Here is a 17,797-nt window from a genome sequence, read left to right as displayed (position 1 = left end):
ATGAGTCACTCTAAAAAGCATAACAGTTGGAATAAAGTAAAAATAGCAACCAAATGTACTTGCTTTTATTTTTCCTGGCAAGCTCCAAATCAGGTCCTAATTCAGAACAGACAGTTATACAGTCAGGTGCAAAGTCTTAGTTACGACTTTTGCGCCCTAAATAAATCATATTTTTTTTGTTCAGCAAATGAAGTTCTATTTTCCAACGATCCCGTTAAAGATGTAGGATTTGTGGGGAATTAAACGTCTACATAACAAAAGACAGGTTATTCTGAGAAATGGAATGAGTCCAAAATTCATCTGTAGCCAGTTCTACTTAGTCAGAAGCTTTCATAACGTGTTGAATCATAGCTACAAGAGCTATTCTGTATTTTTATCACTTTGTTTTTAATTTAGCCTCACAACAAACAAAACAGTTAATTGAAACACTTGTTCACATTTTCAAATAAAAGGCCCACAGAAATGCATATTGGCCGCCACCTTTTAGGTTAGCGTTTTGGGGCCGAGATGGGATAGAGGTAGGGCAGCCGACCTGGGACCAGAAAGTCCTGGTTCGACTCCCAGCCATTCCCACATGTCGTGGTGTCTCTGAGCAAAATACCTAATCTTCAATTGCTCTCCGGGCGCTTACATAGCTGCCCACAGCTCCACCTGGGTGTATCTCACATGTGATGGGTTAAATGCAGAGAGCTAATTTTGCCATTGTATGAGAACATACAATGATGACAATCTCAGCCTTCCCTTTTCTTTAAACTAAAACCATTGATGTTGGAGCATGTCATATCGGCTTATTGGTCAAACCTTAAAATCCTCCTACAATATTCGAATATTTCCCATGATCCTCTAACACTTAGTCTTCTTCTTCCTTCGGCTTTTTGGCATTGAATATTTGAGTCTGAAACCTAAATGCCAAGACATTTCCAAACCACCACTGGTATGTCATCAGGTCCTACTGCCTTCCCCTTCTTCATTCATTTCAGAATGAAACCCCCATACTGCTGATCTCTTGCCTTTATGCTGATGTATTCATACCCATTTGCTCACTATAGGCTCATGCTTGGGCTGCTGTTTAATATACCGTATCATTTTACATTATTAGTGTTTAGCATATATTTTACATCTATTAGCGTAGTTTAGCCTTTGTTTAGTGTATATCTTTGTGTACATCTTAGATACTTATATACTGTTTTTTTTTACACTTTATATTTTTGCTATTTTTGGGTGTAACTGGGACCTTGAGTACACAATTTAATTTCACCTCATGTACCACATATGAAGCGAATGACAGTAAAGAACCTTGAACCTTGAGCTTTCTGAACTTCACCTTCACTAATCTTTCCCACTTCCTGGTCCACAGTTTCCATGACTTCTACTCTTCTTTCTCTTTCATTTTCTTCATTCATTAGCTCCTCCAGGTACTCCTTCCATCTTCCTGTTACATTCTCATCATTTGCTAAAACATTACCATTCCTATCTTTAACAAGCCTAACCTGCTGCACATCCTTTCCAGCCTGATCCCTCGGTCTCACCAATCTGTACAAGTCCTTCTCGCCCTCTTTAGAGTCCAGCCTCCCATACAACTCATCATATGCCTTCTGTTTTGTCTTTCCCACCTCCTTCTTTGCTCTTGATTGCATCTCCTTAAATTCCTGTCTCCCTTAACACTTAAGAGTATTTATTGTGAATTACTGTCAGCTACTACAATGCCACGATTTAGCTCTCAATATCTGTAAGAACAGTTAGGTTAAAGCCATTTTGGGATATTCTGCTAACAGTAAAGACAAATTAGCACACACAATTGAGCAAAAACATATCTTTTAATTATTTGGTGGCAGGCAATAAAAATAGTTGTGATCCAATGCATCGCTAAAATCTGTGAGGTGGTAAACGTTAAACAGGTTGGTTATTGGGTTGTTTCAGTACGGTGGATAAGCTTTCTACCTCCGTCTGGTCTTAAAAACCATTTCCACTTTGTTACACTGTCACATTTGACTGGTGTTCACAAAATGTAAATGTAGAGGAACACTAAGCTTCTATAGTTTTTATTTTGAGGGTAAATTAGGACCTGCTATTTCTGGCCTCCGTGACGGCTGTATGAGTAGCTGACTTTATAATCCCTCGACAAAAGGCTCGGCATCATATTTAAACGGTTGCTTTCATGGCCGCCTCATTGTGATTTAACACGTGCCTGTGGTGGGATGAGCTTCAAAGTGGATGAAAAGTCTCATCTGCAGCTGCGGCGACGAGCCGAGGTGACATTTGCGTCGCCAGGGTGGGCAGGTGGATCAGAGACACCGCATGTGTCCTCCTTGCTGTCTGGTGAGGGGAACAGATGTGCGCTACTGTACAGACGGTTCGAGCAGCCACGTCCTTCCCACCCTCCCCCAACCCCAAAGCCCCACAGCTCCAAGCACCATCACACACTAATGGCGTATTCGCCTGACTTGTAAATAGGGCCGACTGCTCTCATCTCACTGCCTTTCGTTTCAAATATTTATCCGTGAGCTGGTGAGCTAAACCAGCTCTGACAGTGAGACTGTTATTTAAGGTCGCAGACAGGCGGTTGGGTGTCAAAGGTAATTGAAAAAACCTCAGTGGAATAAAAGGCTCACAGACCAAGCTCCTGATTTTTCAGTCAGTTTGAATTTTATTCTTTACAGTTCAGCCTAAGCTCTGGATGGGCACAGAAATGAGTGTGTGGCAGTGGCTCGTATAGAAATTCCTTTGAAGAATGCATATCGCCCACCACTTTTCAAGCCGTAGTTTTAGACTAAGAGTATCTTGTGTTGAGAAAGGACTGAGTTGTAGTCATAATGGTTTATGTCATTTTGAAGTAGTTGCAGTGGTTTAGTTTGTGTAGGTCTCTCATTGTCTTTGCACTAAATATATTTTGTGTTACAGGATCAAATAATTGGTGATTGGTCATATGTGACTTATCTGTGCTGCTGATTAACCATGCTGCTGATCTCTTGCCTTTATGCTGCTGTATTCATACCCATCTGCTCACTACAGATTCATGTTCGGGCTGCTTTTTAATATACCTTATTATTTAGGGATGCACAATATTGGATTTTTGGCCGGTATCCGATATGCCGATATGTTAAAACTTATTTGGCCGATACCAATACCAATATTTTTCCCCCTAGACTTACTTACAGAGACTACATAGCTTTCTCTGCTGTGGAATTAAAATACTACATTATTCTGCATAGTCTTTGTCAGTTTGGCCTGATACCAAACGCAGATGTCAAAAAGGGGGATGAAAGTGATGTAACACTTCAACTAGGATTATGTTTAATGTCAAATGTATTCATGACATTTACTCTCTCTAACACAATGACAACATTTGAACAGTGCAAGTTTGTAAATTGTCACAAATCTAAACTCAACCTGTTCACAAGCGACAAGTGAAAAGCACATAAGTAGTAGAGCATTAAAAGATATACTTGACAGATTCTTAAATTAAATAATAACTTAAAACAGAAGGCTTTTATATCAGAGTTTTTTGATGGAATGGCTGATGTCCGATATTTAACTTTATCGCTAACATTGGCTGATACCGATACCATGCCGATAATATTGTGCATCCCTATTTTACATTATTAGTGTTTAGTGTTTATCTTAGATCTTTTAGTGTATTTAGCATTTGTTTAGTGTATATCTTTGTGCATAGCTTACATCCTTGTATACTGTTTCTTTTTATACTTTATAATTTTGCTATTTTTGGGTGTAACTGGGACCTTGAGTACAGTTTCGTTCTACCTCATGTACCACGTGATGCGAATGACAATAAAGTACGATGAACCTTGAAGTCCAGAAAAACTAATTTAAATGATCCAACATTACTTACTTTATTACTTATAGCATTTAGTACTATTTACTGTAGAGAGAAGGATCAAACTTCAGAATGTGAGTCTTCTGTGCTTAGGTTAGAAACCACACATGCAACATGCAAAACAGACTACAATGATTAAAACTCTGTAAAAGAGTCAAAGCCTCGTCAAAGTAAAGATGGATAATGGGTGTTTCCACTGACCTGTGTGCGAGCGGAGGTGACGTTTGAGTGCAGTATGGCTGGGGAAAGTTCGATTGCATTCACTGCAAATGTAGCTGCGGACGCCGGCGTGCACTTCCATGTGCTGCTGCAGTGCTGTCTGAGTCTGGAAACGCTTCCCACAGAGAAGGCAAAAGATGGCCATGTCTGACCCTGCAGAGAAAACGATTATACCAAAGGTTAATTACAGGCAGAAGCAAAGCGAGATTATTTCACAACTTTTCTTTTATTTGGCCGGTTGCATGTATTTCTGCTAATATGTCTCCACATCTTAATAATTATGTGAGGATTAGAGTTGTTATTGTAATGAAATGTGGGTAAAATTACTTTATTTTAATTTTGAGTTGATTTGAGGACAAAAAAAGACTTGCTACAACTATCCAAGGTTGGTACATCTTCCAGGAACTCTTTGTGACAGAGCCACAGTGACAAACAAATCACACAAGGTTGTGCATGCTCAGTGATTAAGCCAGCAGTGGTGTTCAAACACTTTACCTTTTACTAACTGTTCCTCTGCAGGCTTACATCCTGTATTTATTGGATTAAAGTTGTACACAATTCTCATGTTTCAGGGTGGCTGTGTAGAAAGATAAAGATCTCCTATGCAATACTTCAATCGAGCCTTGACTCTGGCAAGCACGGTGCATTTTTCTTCAGCAGAGATAAAGAGCACACACAAACAGCTAAAATCACAAACACACACACACATCACGGGGTTGCACTCTGCCTTGAACACACTCCCTTCACACTTTTTCAATTACCCGGCTGGGGAAAACTCTGGGGAAGGACTGAATGTTTGGAGCTCAGTTTCTATTTCATCAGTCAATAACACATCTTTGGGGCAAAGCTGACACTAATTTAAAAATCTATGAAGAGCAGCCAGCCTCATGTTCATAACCACTGGAGGAGGAGGAGGAGGAGGGGGCGGGTCTGAGACAGCCTCCGCACCAGATCAATCACTCTTGGCTGCTCTACACGCTACAGAAGTCTGATGATGGAGGGGGGTGATATTGGAGGATGATGACATGACAGGAAGAAAAGTTTTGGGAAAGCAGGTTTGTTAGGAGGGGACAACATGGAAATAAGGAAATAATCCAGTTTTGCAGTGAGAGAGAATTAAAAATACAGATAAATCTTATGTTTATGAATGTTGTAGAACAACACAAAGGCAAAATCTAATTTCTACGTAGGTGTGCCAATGAACCTTGTACAGGGATGTAATCAAGGCTTTATTCTGCTATGTGTTGTGTACAGCTACTTGCATTTAACATAAGCACAGCGGCATGGTGACTGGTAAGAGCTGTTGCCTCTCAGCAAGAAAATCGCCGGTTCAAATCCCGGCCCGGGATCTTTCTAGGTGGAGTTTGCATGTTCTTTCTGTTCATGCATGGGATTTCTCATGGTTTTCCGGTTTCCTCCCACAGACCAAAAACATGCATGTTAGGCTGATTGGTAACTCTGAATTGTCTAGGTGTGAGTGAGAGAGTGAATGGTTGTTTGTCTTGTTTGTCTCTATTGGTCACTGGAGACCTGTCCAGGGTATCCTCCAGCCTCTCGCACAGTGATAGTTAGACATAGGCATCAGTGACCACTGCGACTCAAAAAGGAAGAAGCGGGTAAAGATAATGGATGGATGGATGGATGGATAATGTAAGCACACACAGTTGACTCTCTAGAAATGATCAAGCAAAGGCCTGACCATCATTTTGCACTGGAGAACAAATTCCAAGGTTTAAGCTTGGAATGTGAGGAAGCTGCACATTGTCTCATACCAAACCCCCAAACACATCTCATTGCCAAATTTCATCAATCAGGATGCCTGGGAACTTGGACTTTAAGATGAAGACAGTCAGAGGGACACAGAGGTATTAGGTGGGTCCCCAGGCCTAGACTAGTGTCTGGTTCAGGCAGGTTGACTTGCATTGTAAAGGCAATCTTACCTTAGACAGGGGACCAGAGTCAAGTTACCCAAAAGATGGGAGGGCAGGAGACTGGGAATTTAAGACCATACCAGGAAACTTGTTACCACTTCCTCTAGTTAAGTTTAATGCCAATCTGATGACCTCTCAAAACTATTTTATTTGTAATAGCAATGTCACATTCCGGGTCAATGTTTTAGAAGCAAAGATTGTTCCTCTTGACAATTTGTACCGACTATTGCCAAGCACGAAAAATATATTCTGATGGTTTCAAAGGAAAAAAAAAAAAAATCAAACTTTAAAAAAGAAACCCACAGCATTGCTACAAAGTACCATATTTTTCAAACTATAAGGCACACCGAATTATAAATAAATAATAAAATAAATAAAGTGCTATGTTTTGTCATCATTGTATGTTCCCATACAAAGACAACATTGGCTATCTGCATTTAACCCATCGTACCTGGGGTACACCCAGGTGGAGCAGTGGGCAGCTATGTAAGCGCCCGGGGAGCAATTCGGGATTGGGTGTCCTGCTCAGAGACACCACGAGATGTGCAATGACAGGGGATCGAATCCAGGATCTTCGGGTCTCCAGTCGGCTGCCCTGCCCCTACACCATCTCGGCCCCTAGACAAGGCGCAATATCAATGAACTGGTCTATTACATAAGGCGCACCGGATTATAAGGTGCATTAAGTGAAATAAGTTTGTTTTAACAGATTTTTGAGCGTTGTGTGCCACATAAAATTGGTTCAAGGTCAGTAAGCGCAATCAGAATTAATACATGAGGTGCACTGGATTACAAGGTTCACTGTCGATTTTTGAGAAAATTAAAAGGATTTTAAGTGCGCCTTATAGTCCAAAAAATACGGTAACAACGGAATCTTGCGTTACAACTTGAGGAACAGGTCATGTGATTCCCTGACACAAGCTGCATGAGCTCTATAGAGTGGAAAATCTTAAATCTGAGTTCATCTGACAAATGGCGGCAAATGTTCCAAAAAAAACCTCTAACTTGAGTAGTCCCATAGGTGCAGTACAGGCCACACTGTGAGACAAGTACGATTCCAGGTTTGATGACGTTATTAAACCATCCTTGAATTTATGGTGCAGGACCATAGTTTAGAATCTATCATCCCATATCTGAGGACTGAAAATAAAGTGGTCCAAAACTCATAAATAAAACGTGGCTTTAGTTATACAAGTGGTTTTCAAGGAATGAATCTTAATTTTCAGATTCTTGGAATATTTTTCGTTACGGATATGAGATTTTCCATTTTACAAAATTGATGCTAACTATGAGGAGCATATTTATCATGCCTTGATGTTACCATTAAGTTCTCCACCCTCTATTTCATTGTGTGGTTTGTGTGATTTTTATTGTTCTGCTAGAAATAAGATTTTTTACATTTTCTGGATGTTTATTACTTTTTAATCACTGAACGTCCCTGGGTCAAGTTGTAAAGTTACTACTCCCTAACAATATGGGTGACCAAAAAAATAAATAAAATAAACTCGTTAAAATCTACTTACTCAAACAGTAAATGATCTAAAATGCCTTTGAGTAAACTCTATTTAATTAATGATTCCCATGCTGCAAACCTCTCAAGCAGAAAATCTTTCCATTTGTATTGCTATAAAATATGATGCATTAACAAATCAAAAATTAAACTGCCTCTTAAAATAATATCTAATGTTCTTTTCACAATAACCCTGTAAATATGACCCGATAATAATTTACATGAACATATTTGGTGAAATAAAAAGGCTGAAAGTTCAAAACTATTACCTGTTTTTTTTTATTTAAAAAAAATTTTTTTTGGAGGTTGCACTGGTAGCAATGAGTGCTGCTGAGATTTATAGCTTGTAGCTGACCTTTTGCTTCTTTTAGCTAGCCATTGGCTACTTTTGGCATTCAGATAGCTTATTACTTCTTCAGCTTTTATCTAGCCTTTTGGTTTGTTATCTAGTGGTCTGCTACTTTTAGTATTTAGCTACCCATTTGTTAATTTTAGCTTGTAGCTCATTTACTAGCTGACCTTTTGCTAATTTTAACTAGCCATTCACTACTTTTGGCATTCAGATAGCTTATTACTTCTTTAGCTTTTATCTAACCTTTTGGTTTGTTATCTAGTGGTCTGCTACTTTTAGTATTTAGCTACTAATTTGCTACTTTTAGCTTGTAGCTCATTTAATATGTTTAGCTGACCTTTTGCTAATTTTAGCTAGCCATTCACTACTTTTGGCTTTCAAATAGCTTTTTACTTCTTTAGTGTCTATCTAGCCTTGTGGCTCGTTATCTAGTGGTCTGCTACTTTTAGTATTTAGCTACTAATATGCTACTTTTAGCTTGTAGCTCATTTATGTTTAGCTGCCATTTTGCTAATTTTAGCTAGCCATTTGCTACTTTTGGCTTTCAGATAGCTTTTTACTTCTTTAGCTTCTATCTAGCCTTGCGGTTTGTTATCTAGTGGTCTGCTACTTTTAGTATTTAGCTACCAACTTGCTACTTGTAGCTTGTAGCTCATTTATCATGTTTAGCTGGCCTTTTTCTAATTTTGCCTTTCAGCTAGCAATATGCTTCTTTAGCTTTTAATTTCAAGCCAGTGTTTTCTACTTCCAAGTTTTACCTTGGCTTTTGCTACTTTTAGCTTTCAGCTAGCATTATGCTCCTTTAGCTTTTTTGGTAGCGACAATTTGACTTAGCAGCTAATTAAACAATTATTTTGACATAATTTACTTGATTTTATTTATAATTTTCTTTGTCAGAACAGTAAAAACAAACAAATCTTCATTGTTACATAATATGAGTGATGGTAATCCACTTCTGACAAAGTGTTTTTCCCCTACAAGTATATTCATACTTTTAAATGTGGCAAAAAAGGCTGAACGGAGCAAGATTGACTGTTTCAGGAAGCCATTTAGAACTTTTGATTCTAAAAGGACAATTCTGCCTCCTGTCTCCCCCCCCCCACACACACACTTTGTTAGTTTATCGATTGTCTTACATCTGTTTATCAGTGGACATACATGTAAAAAATGACTGTTTCCACATGGCCACATAAAGAAATCATTATTGGTTCAAAATGACGACTGAAGGAACAATTTTGCTTTTGTTGTTTGTGTAGGTGGGGCAGAGTGGATGACAGAAAGCGTGAAAGAAATGTACGGTAGGGATGGGTTTTAATGGAGAAGTAGAAGAGAAAAGGGTTCTGGAATGTAAAGGTCAGCCCACCTCTGACCTTTGGGACTGAGCAGGGTGGAAATATGAAACCCAAATGCAAACACACCCTCACACACACTGAAACAACAAAACAAGGAAACAAGTGGAAGCACCGTACTAAAAAAAGAGAGACCAGTTTGAAGTCTCGGCAGTAGTGATGGTGCAACACATCGAGCTGAATGGTAAAGCAAAAAAAAAGACATGAAAACAAACCCTTTATACAACAAAGTAGTAGGGATTTACTTAAAACACACACAGAAATACCCCAAATGAGGCAAAGCAATGAGAAATGATGTTACAAAAGATTATGATTTTGTTTCTGGTACAATCAAAAGGTTTTTGAACATTTTTTTCTTTAAATTGTGAGTAAATTTTAAGAAGCTTTGCTAAAAATGTCAATGTCTGCTGCTTTAACTGAACTTCTCGTCTGCAAACAGAGGTCTGTAAAGTGTTAACTTCCATTACTCTTAGACAAAATTAAGTGGTCCAAAGTATACAGTCGGTGCAGGAAATAATTATGTGTTTCAGGAAAGTGAGTTAGGGTTTTGTCAGCAGCTGATAGATAAAGAGAGTGGAGGAGAGATAAAAAAGGAAGAAAAGGTTGGAGGAAAGTAGTTTAACCAGGAGGTCCATTACAGTGTAAAATTGAGTCAGCCGAAAGTGACACCTGAAAGGAGGAGCTGGAGGGCCCGGTGTGGTCGGGTTCTTAGTCTCAGTCCTGTTTGGCTGTTTTGGAATAATTTATCTCCTCTAACCGGCCTCTTTCTACCTTTCATGCCATCTCTTTATAAAGGCAGGCAGTTTCTTAATGGTTCTGAAGTGGGAGGGCTGCTGTTATTTAAGTGGGGGATGGAAAGAAGCAGGTAATAGAGAGGAATACTCCCTGAAGAGAGGTGACAGTGGCCGGATGGGCAAGGACCAGAGAAATGGCCTGGGGCTAAAGGCTCTTTCCATGACTTCAATGTGCAGCGGGGTGATGATGCACCAGCATGCCTGATCTTAGGCCCTACCCACACTTTCTCATGGAAGGACCTTCTTCTCCTATATTTACACCTGTCATCCACATGCAAACTGATTATGGACCATCTTCAAAAAGGCTATTCAAAGTTATTATTAAAAAAAAAGTTTTATTAAATCTCTGTGTATATGGGAAACAGAAATTTACATCTGACTTTACGCAGTTTCGTTGCGCATCGAACATGCAAGAAATTATTCAACAGCAGTGGTTTTGCTTTTACATGAGCCTTCTCCTGACCTTATTATTGTTTTTCAGCCATGCGTGAGAAGAAGAATCGGCAGCCATGTTTACACGGTTCTTATGTTTTGATGTGTTGGCAATGTTGTTAATTCAGGATAAAGAGGATACATAATGTACAGAATCTGGCTGGTGGCAAAAAAAAAAAAAAAAAACAAAAACGTGTGACTCAGTTAAGTTTTAATGAAACTCTCAGAAACCAGAGGTGTACAATCCTGGTCACCATCCTGCATGCGGTCATTGCTTCCCTGCATGCCTTCAAGTTCTGCAGAAGCCCGTTAATCACTCATACATTTAAATCAGGTGGGTCAAAGCAGAGAAACGTCTAAAACATGCAGGATAGTGGCCCTCGAGGGTCAAGACTGGACACCACTGGATGCGCATTCGCAGCTAATCAACTTTTTACAACCAAATTCAATATGGCTGATTGATGTCAGAAAACACAAACATGGCTAAAATTCAGTCAATTTGATGAATACTGAGCTAAAACTTTGTGTCGTAGTAGCTGAATGTTGTCCTCAATACTCTGAGTGCTGGAAAAATCTTATAAAATATTTGATTTAAAGTTTGCATGTGATGCGCATTATTTCAAGAACTGCTAGTTTCAGTAATGAATACGAGTTTAAGAGATTATGAGCTTTAATGAGTTGAGTAGAAACTGCGCTCTTCTTAGTGACAGTCCTCAAGTAAAAACAAAAATATAGTCTGGAGAGGATTCTCTAACTCCCAGTTTGCAATAACAGCCTATAAATATGACAACTGCTTAATAAAACTCCCATAATTGTATTATGGCTTTTGTTTTATTTTTATTTTGGGCATTTATTAGGAATTCTAGTTCAATCAAAGACCATTTTTCTCAAAACTAAATTAAAAAAACATGTTTACAATAGTCAAAGTAGCGTACTTGAAACGTAATAAATTATCTTGAATATCTAGATCAATAACCTTAATTAAAATTGCATGACGCTTAGCTTAGAGATTTTTTTTTTTTAAAACATCCAGCAAAGGAAGGCAAATCTTATTTTTAAAAGTCGTGGTGAATTTGAGCCTTTTGGGCCGTACGACCGAACAGGACTAATAACATTCAAATAGAAGCATCATAACACTATTGTCCAAATGTAAATTAAGGAAATGTGAAAATGCAGTCCCAGTATTATGCAGCAGTGCGAGGATACAACCTAAACAGAACAAAGTCTGACTGAATTGGTGATTGGGTTACATAAAAATGGAACAGGAAACTTTAAAACCCTTTTAGAAACCCAAACGCGAGGCCTCTTGTGTTCAAGGTGCCATAGCAAAAATCAGCATTCATAATTAATTGTAACAACATTAAAAAAACATCAAAGCCTCTGACATCCATTTTGAATGCACATGTACTGGGACTGTTCTACAGTGTAACGTGTCCTGACGGTGTCCTGCAATGCAGCGTGCTGAACTGAGGACCTGCCAGATTTAATGAGGCAGAGAGCAGCGGGACCTCAGCACAAGGTGTTCAATCACAGGCCATTACCAGCAGACCTCAACCTCTGTTACTGCTTGCTCTTGTCAATAGCAATCTATGCCAGGGTATAGTTTATCCATACGGAGGGCAGAATAGTGACTAAATGTAGGCTTCTGTATCCTTACACGCCTACAGTAATTGTTGGGGTCTTACTCTGAGCTCAGTTTCAGACGTAGTAACAGAAACTCAATCCTGAAGTTGCCACAGCAGGGTTTCTGAGCTGCTACTTTCAAGTGTTGCTCCTAAACAGCAACTTGAAAACCTTCCGCTCATCTAAATGCGATTTGTTTTGAGCAGAATGTTCATGCCTCACCTTAAAACAGTTTTAGAAAAAACATACTGTTTAACTTGAGGGTTCAGTCGCTCTAAAAGCTACTGAGTAGACCTTGATGTGCACCTTTTCTTTTTTCTTTTTTTAAGAAATGATGCACTGCCTATTTTCAGAAATATCAGAAATCTACCTTTTTCTTATTTTTTTTTAGTGGAAAAAAGCCATAACAAGAAGTACAATCAAAACAGACTCATCTCTGCTTGAAGCAAAAACACGTTCCTCTAAACTATCTGTTAGATTTCTCACATTAATTGAGGAACGAGAAACGTTTAAAGGCGACAGCAACAGTTGTCATAAGTTTATGCTGGAAAAGTGAACAAAATTCACAGAAGTCTTTTTTTTTTTTTTACTGATTATTAAGAGGCAGCATTACCCTTTAAACCAATTTTTTCCTTCTGTAAAACCATTTTTGCAGTCATCACATTGTGATAACCTGAAGAAAAGTTGTTCTACTTGGGCCTATTTGATGCCTAATTTATATTTTACTGTCCAACTAATGTCAGTTTTTTGTGTGATGATTTAAAAAAAAATCTGTACAAGCTAAATCGGTCCAGCAGAGGTGAAAAGTAACAAATTACATAAACTCCCCTTACTATAATTAAGTATAAATTTTATGTACTTTGTACTTTAAGTAATTATTTAAAATGTGCTTTTACTTGAGTTTGTTTTATTTCAATTATGTACTCGGTCACATTTGAAATCCCATTCATTATTCAATACAGAGTAAAAAATGTAAATTAAAATGAGGAGAAATACAAAAAGTGCACCACAACACCTTCACTGACCGGGTCTGTTCCTTACAAGTCAACGAGCGTACCATTTGGCGACGAAAAGCTGTGAAGGAGGAGATTTCCTGGGAAATAAACCCATGACGATTGTGTACAAACTCCGCCCACTTTGGCATGGAGCGCAACTCAGCAGACCTGCACTTGTCGGCACGTCACCTGCAAACTGGTGGACAGCTAAATGTCCACAGCGACTTGCGTTTAGGTCAATTTTAAAATAGTTAAATAACTCCGGGAACTCCTGGCACTGTTTAAGAGCCACTCAGGCTTCCAGTTAAAGGAGCTTCCTTCTACTGTTAGCTCTGTTAGCGCTGAGAGACTCAGGCAACAACCAAAGTGCAACAATAAAACTTCTTTACAAATAAAAGCATCAACGACAACAAGTCACTTAAAGATAACTGATGCGATTTGTATGTTGGGCTCTAGTATACAGCTCTAGTGCTTTTGAGATAGATTGGAGACGTCCACAACAAAACTCAGGTGAGTTTAAAAAAAACTTCTGACGTGAATGACGTTTCTGATAGATATGACAGAGCTTTAGGGCCATGCTAAGAAAAAAATTACATTACGAACGAGAATAAGGTGATAGTATTACAAGAAAAAAGTTATAATATTACGAGAAAAAAGTTGTAACATTACGAGAATAAAGTCAAAATAATACGAGAATAAACTCGTAATATTACCAGAATAAAGTTGTAATATCAGATGAAGAAGCAGTCTTACAACTGCAGTAAAATTATGCTTTCGTCAGTAGTACAATATCAGGGTGCCCAACGCACTGTGGCGTATGGATTTTTATGATAAACTGAAGCCGTAATATTATCGTAATATTTCGACTTTATTTTCATATGACTTTATTCTCATAATATGACTTTATTCTCATACGACTTTATTCTCGTAATATTTTGATTATTTCAACTTTATTCTCGTAATATTTCGTCTTTATTCACATACAACTTTATTCTTGTAATAGTTCGACTTTATTCTTGTAATATGACTTTATTCTCGTAATATAACTTTATTCTCGTAATATGACTATTCTCATACGACTTTATTCTCAAAATATTTCAATTTTATTCTCGTATGACTTTATTCTCATAATTTTATGACTTTTTTGTCATAATACTACAACTTTATTCTTGTGATATTTCAACTTTATTCTCATAATACTACAACTTTATTTTCGTAATATTTCAACTTTATTCTCATACACCTTTATTCTCGTAATATGACTTTGTTCTCATAATATTTCAACTTTACTCTCATACGACTTTATTCTCGTAATATGATTTTATTCTTGTAATATTTTGACTTTATTCTCATACGACTTTATTCTCGTAATATTTTGACTTTATTCTCATACGACTTTATTCTCGTAATATGACTATTCTCATAATATTTCAACTTAATTCTCATACGACCTTATTCTTGTCATATTTCGATTTTATTCTAGTATGACTTTATTCTCATAATTTTATGACTTTTTCTCATAATACTACAACTTCATTCTCGTAATATTTCAACTTTATTCTCATACGACTTTATTCTTGTAATTTTTTTTACTTTATTTGTAATGTAATTTTTTTTTCTTAGAGTGGCACTAAATCTCCGTCGTAGATGGACAATTTTGTCAAACAATTTTTTTTACATGCAAAAAAAAAAAAGATCAATTTGACTGCATGTCTTTGCAACTCACACAAGGAAATCGAGAACCCCTGTGACGGCTTCACGATATTTTGTAAACTCCCTTGCGATGGTCATCTACCAGCTAGCTGCCTGTAGACACAGTCCAGTGAGATACTACCATCAGCTCACAAAACGACAAATAAACACGTAGTGCTTTTAAAGAATTTGACATTGTTCAACCAGACTCCCAAGACATAATTTATTGGGATAAATCTGCTGATGGGTCATTTTTCTTGTGCAATTTTCTCCTCCTCCTTTGTTACCCCCTTATCTTTTTAATTTGTCCTTCAAAAATATTTAGTTTCACAAAAATGTATTACAAAATGAATAAACTGAGATTAAACTGCAGAATAATTCAACTTTTCTAGTGTGACCTGGCTTATATATACAACAATAGTACTACCACCTGTCCTTACTTTACACCAACGTGAATCTGTCCTTACAGTCAGTCACAACAACCTTCACTGTACCTGTGGCTCGGCTCTGCTACCTGCACCTCATAACAGCCAGTTAGCAGGAACACCAGACACAATGATCCTCCTCCTGTCAGCAGAGCAAGGTGCGAAAAACAAGGAAAGGTGAAGTTCCTGCACCTCTCTGGTTTCCTCAAGCGTTTGTTGTTACTAATCAGCAATCAGGCGTCATCGCACATCGAGTCACATCCTCTCTGAAAAGATTACTTATTTCATCTGCAGAGACGTGCATCTTGTTGTGAACAGGCAAATAAAAGTCTTCAGTAATTTACTATCACATGAATGGGAAAAAAAATGTTCAAGAAAACGGTCTGTTACGAATGTCATGGCATGCTGGGAGTCAAAAAAAACCTTTACGGGCCAACGGGTGCCTACCAGTACTAACACCTTAAAGCTAATGGATCAGCCAACATGGAGAGGTTTTTCTTGTGCAAAAGTATTCAGATACAGCTTTAGCCAACAAAATACTACACAACACAGGTCCTGGACGAACAATGTTTAATTAAATAGGGAATAACTTGTAAAAAAAAAAAATTGGAATACACAGATCATCTTTTGCACAGTTTCTGTGGTTTTATTTTGCGATTTTATATTTCTGTTTTCTAAACCATAAAAAAAGGTTTTAGTCATGTTTTGTCTGTGTCATAAAGGTTACTTTGGCAGATAATATTGAAAGCAAGTTTCTTCTTATCATCATAAGCGCAACAAAGGGTTTTTGCAATCCAAAGGCTTAAAATCGAGAACTCTTTAAAGTTACTGAACTGTGGAGCTGCTGAATGCGCTCAACAGAAGCATGAAAACTGATAATCTGGATGTCGATATGAAAAGGAAAAGTTTCTGTTCAAGAGGCTTTCATAACACGTATTGCGTCTCAATTACATCATTCTGCACAAGCTTGGAAATTTTATTTTCTATTTGTCACATGCACAGCTCTCACTGGCAACAGTCTGGCAATAAAACACTTTTGATTTAAAGCAGGGATCAAGTAAGGACAAACTTTGAACATTTAGGCCACAAAGTCATCCTCTACGTGCAATTTTCACAATTTTTCATTCTTGAAATTGTCCATTTAATTTGAAGACACTTGTGAATGTGTAAATTTGAGGGAAAATACAATTTATTTTCCATTTGTTTTATCTTTGTATCACAAAATAACACTCCTGACAGATGATTTTTCAGAATAGGCTTTGGGCCACATCCAGTTTTTTTAAACAACCCTATCAATTACTTGTAGTTACATTAAAATTTCACCACGCAAGGCCTTTCTTTCAGAGTATTCTGTTCTCCAGCCCTGCACAGCTCTCTACAACATCCTCTTTTTTTAAGATCACAGTATCAGTCCATTTCTTCTTGTACACTTTAAAACACAGACGCACAAGTCTGGAATCACAGAGGTTTGAGTATTTATGGGTTACGTTGTGCGTCTTGGTACGAGAGAGAAAATAAGATGGAGCGTTTGCGCTATCGTTAATTCATTTAAAATCACCTCGACGGAACTATTTATTGATTAAAGTGGAGGAGGGAAGAATGAAAAGGAGGCGAGAGGGAGAGAAAGAGATCTACATCTTGGGAAAACTAGTGGCTGAGGCAACAAAAGAATAAAACGTTAACTTACAGTCAGGTAGGGATTTACTGTTATCCAAAAAAGAAACTGAGTAAGACTTCTTCAGTCAGACAGAAGAAGTCTTTTGGATAAAAGATGAAATGTTTCAACAAAGAAGAAACCATCCAGACCTGACTCAACCTTGGTAGTTTTTGCTACCTGGATTACTGAGCATCCAGGATATCCGAGTACCGTATTTTTTGCCGTACAAGTCACACTTTTTACAATTTGCAAGTCCTGTAACATACACGAAGTGACTAATATATCCTTCCTCCCAGCAGCTGTTAGACTCTACAACCATCACTGCTCCCAACAAACTCAATAAGGATTATTTAATCCTTCAACCTCTGCTAAAACACACACTCTGCCTATAATACTGTACTGTAAATAGTCTGTCCTTATCAAAGTTCCAACACATATTGAACATTATTATTGAAATTGTTTATCTTATTTCTTTATATATGGTATTGTTTATTAACCTTTAGGAATTTTTGTGTGAAATTGTTTTATCTTTTTATCTGTTGCTGCTGTTACACTTGAATTTCCCATCCATGGGACAATAAAGGCTGTTTCTATTCTATTCTATTCTATTCTATTCTATTCTATTCTATTCTATGTTTTCCCCTCATATTTATAAATCAATTTTTGGCTGAGATCTGACGATTTCATTCATTCTGACATGGAAAATGTTGAACACTACCATTTTCCGCCACTAGAGGGCTCTCGAGCAATATGGCAAGCCAAGTGTCTCATTAGTAGGTAAAAATGGATATTAATGAGCCATTTGGCTTGCCATACCAAGCCACGTTTGTCTCACTCCAGAAGAGCAAACATCAAATCAGCTGCATTTGGCTGCGCCGCCCAGGCGAAATGCAGCTGATTTGACCATTAAAGTGCATTCATTAAGGAAAAGTTCAACTGAGACTCAACTTTGCTACAATTTCAAGTAAACAAATAATTATTTT

General features: G+C 37.7%; 1 protein-coding gene across 1 annotated transcript in view; it reads right to left on the bottom strand.

The window, feature by feature from the left end:
- Positions 1–17,797, bottom strand: part of zbtb16a (zinc finger and BTB domain containing 16a) — a 197,372-nt gene that overhangs the window by 10,573 nt on the left and 169,002 nt on the right. Inside the window, exon 4 of the mRNA XM_037687812.1 lies at positions 4,037–4,207. Coding sequence (XP_037543740.1) covers positions 4,037–4,207 — 171 coding nt within the window. The remainder of the gene's footprint in view (positions 1–4,036; positions 4,208–17,797) is intronic.

This window comes from Nematolebias whitei, chromosome 14 (assembly GCF_014905685.2).
Source record: "Nematolebias whitei isolate Nwh7 chromosome 14, NemWhi1, whole genome shotgun sequence".
Taxonomy (NCBI): Eukaryota; Metazoa; Chordata; class Actinopteri; order Cyprinodontiformes; family Rivulidae; genus Nematolebias; species Nematolebias whitei.
Note: the sequence above shows the minus strand (reverse complement) of the source record. Positions and strands in the feature narration are given on the sequence as shown.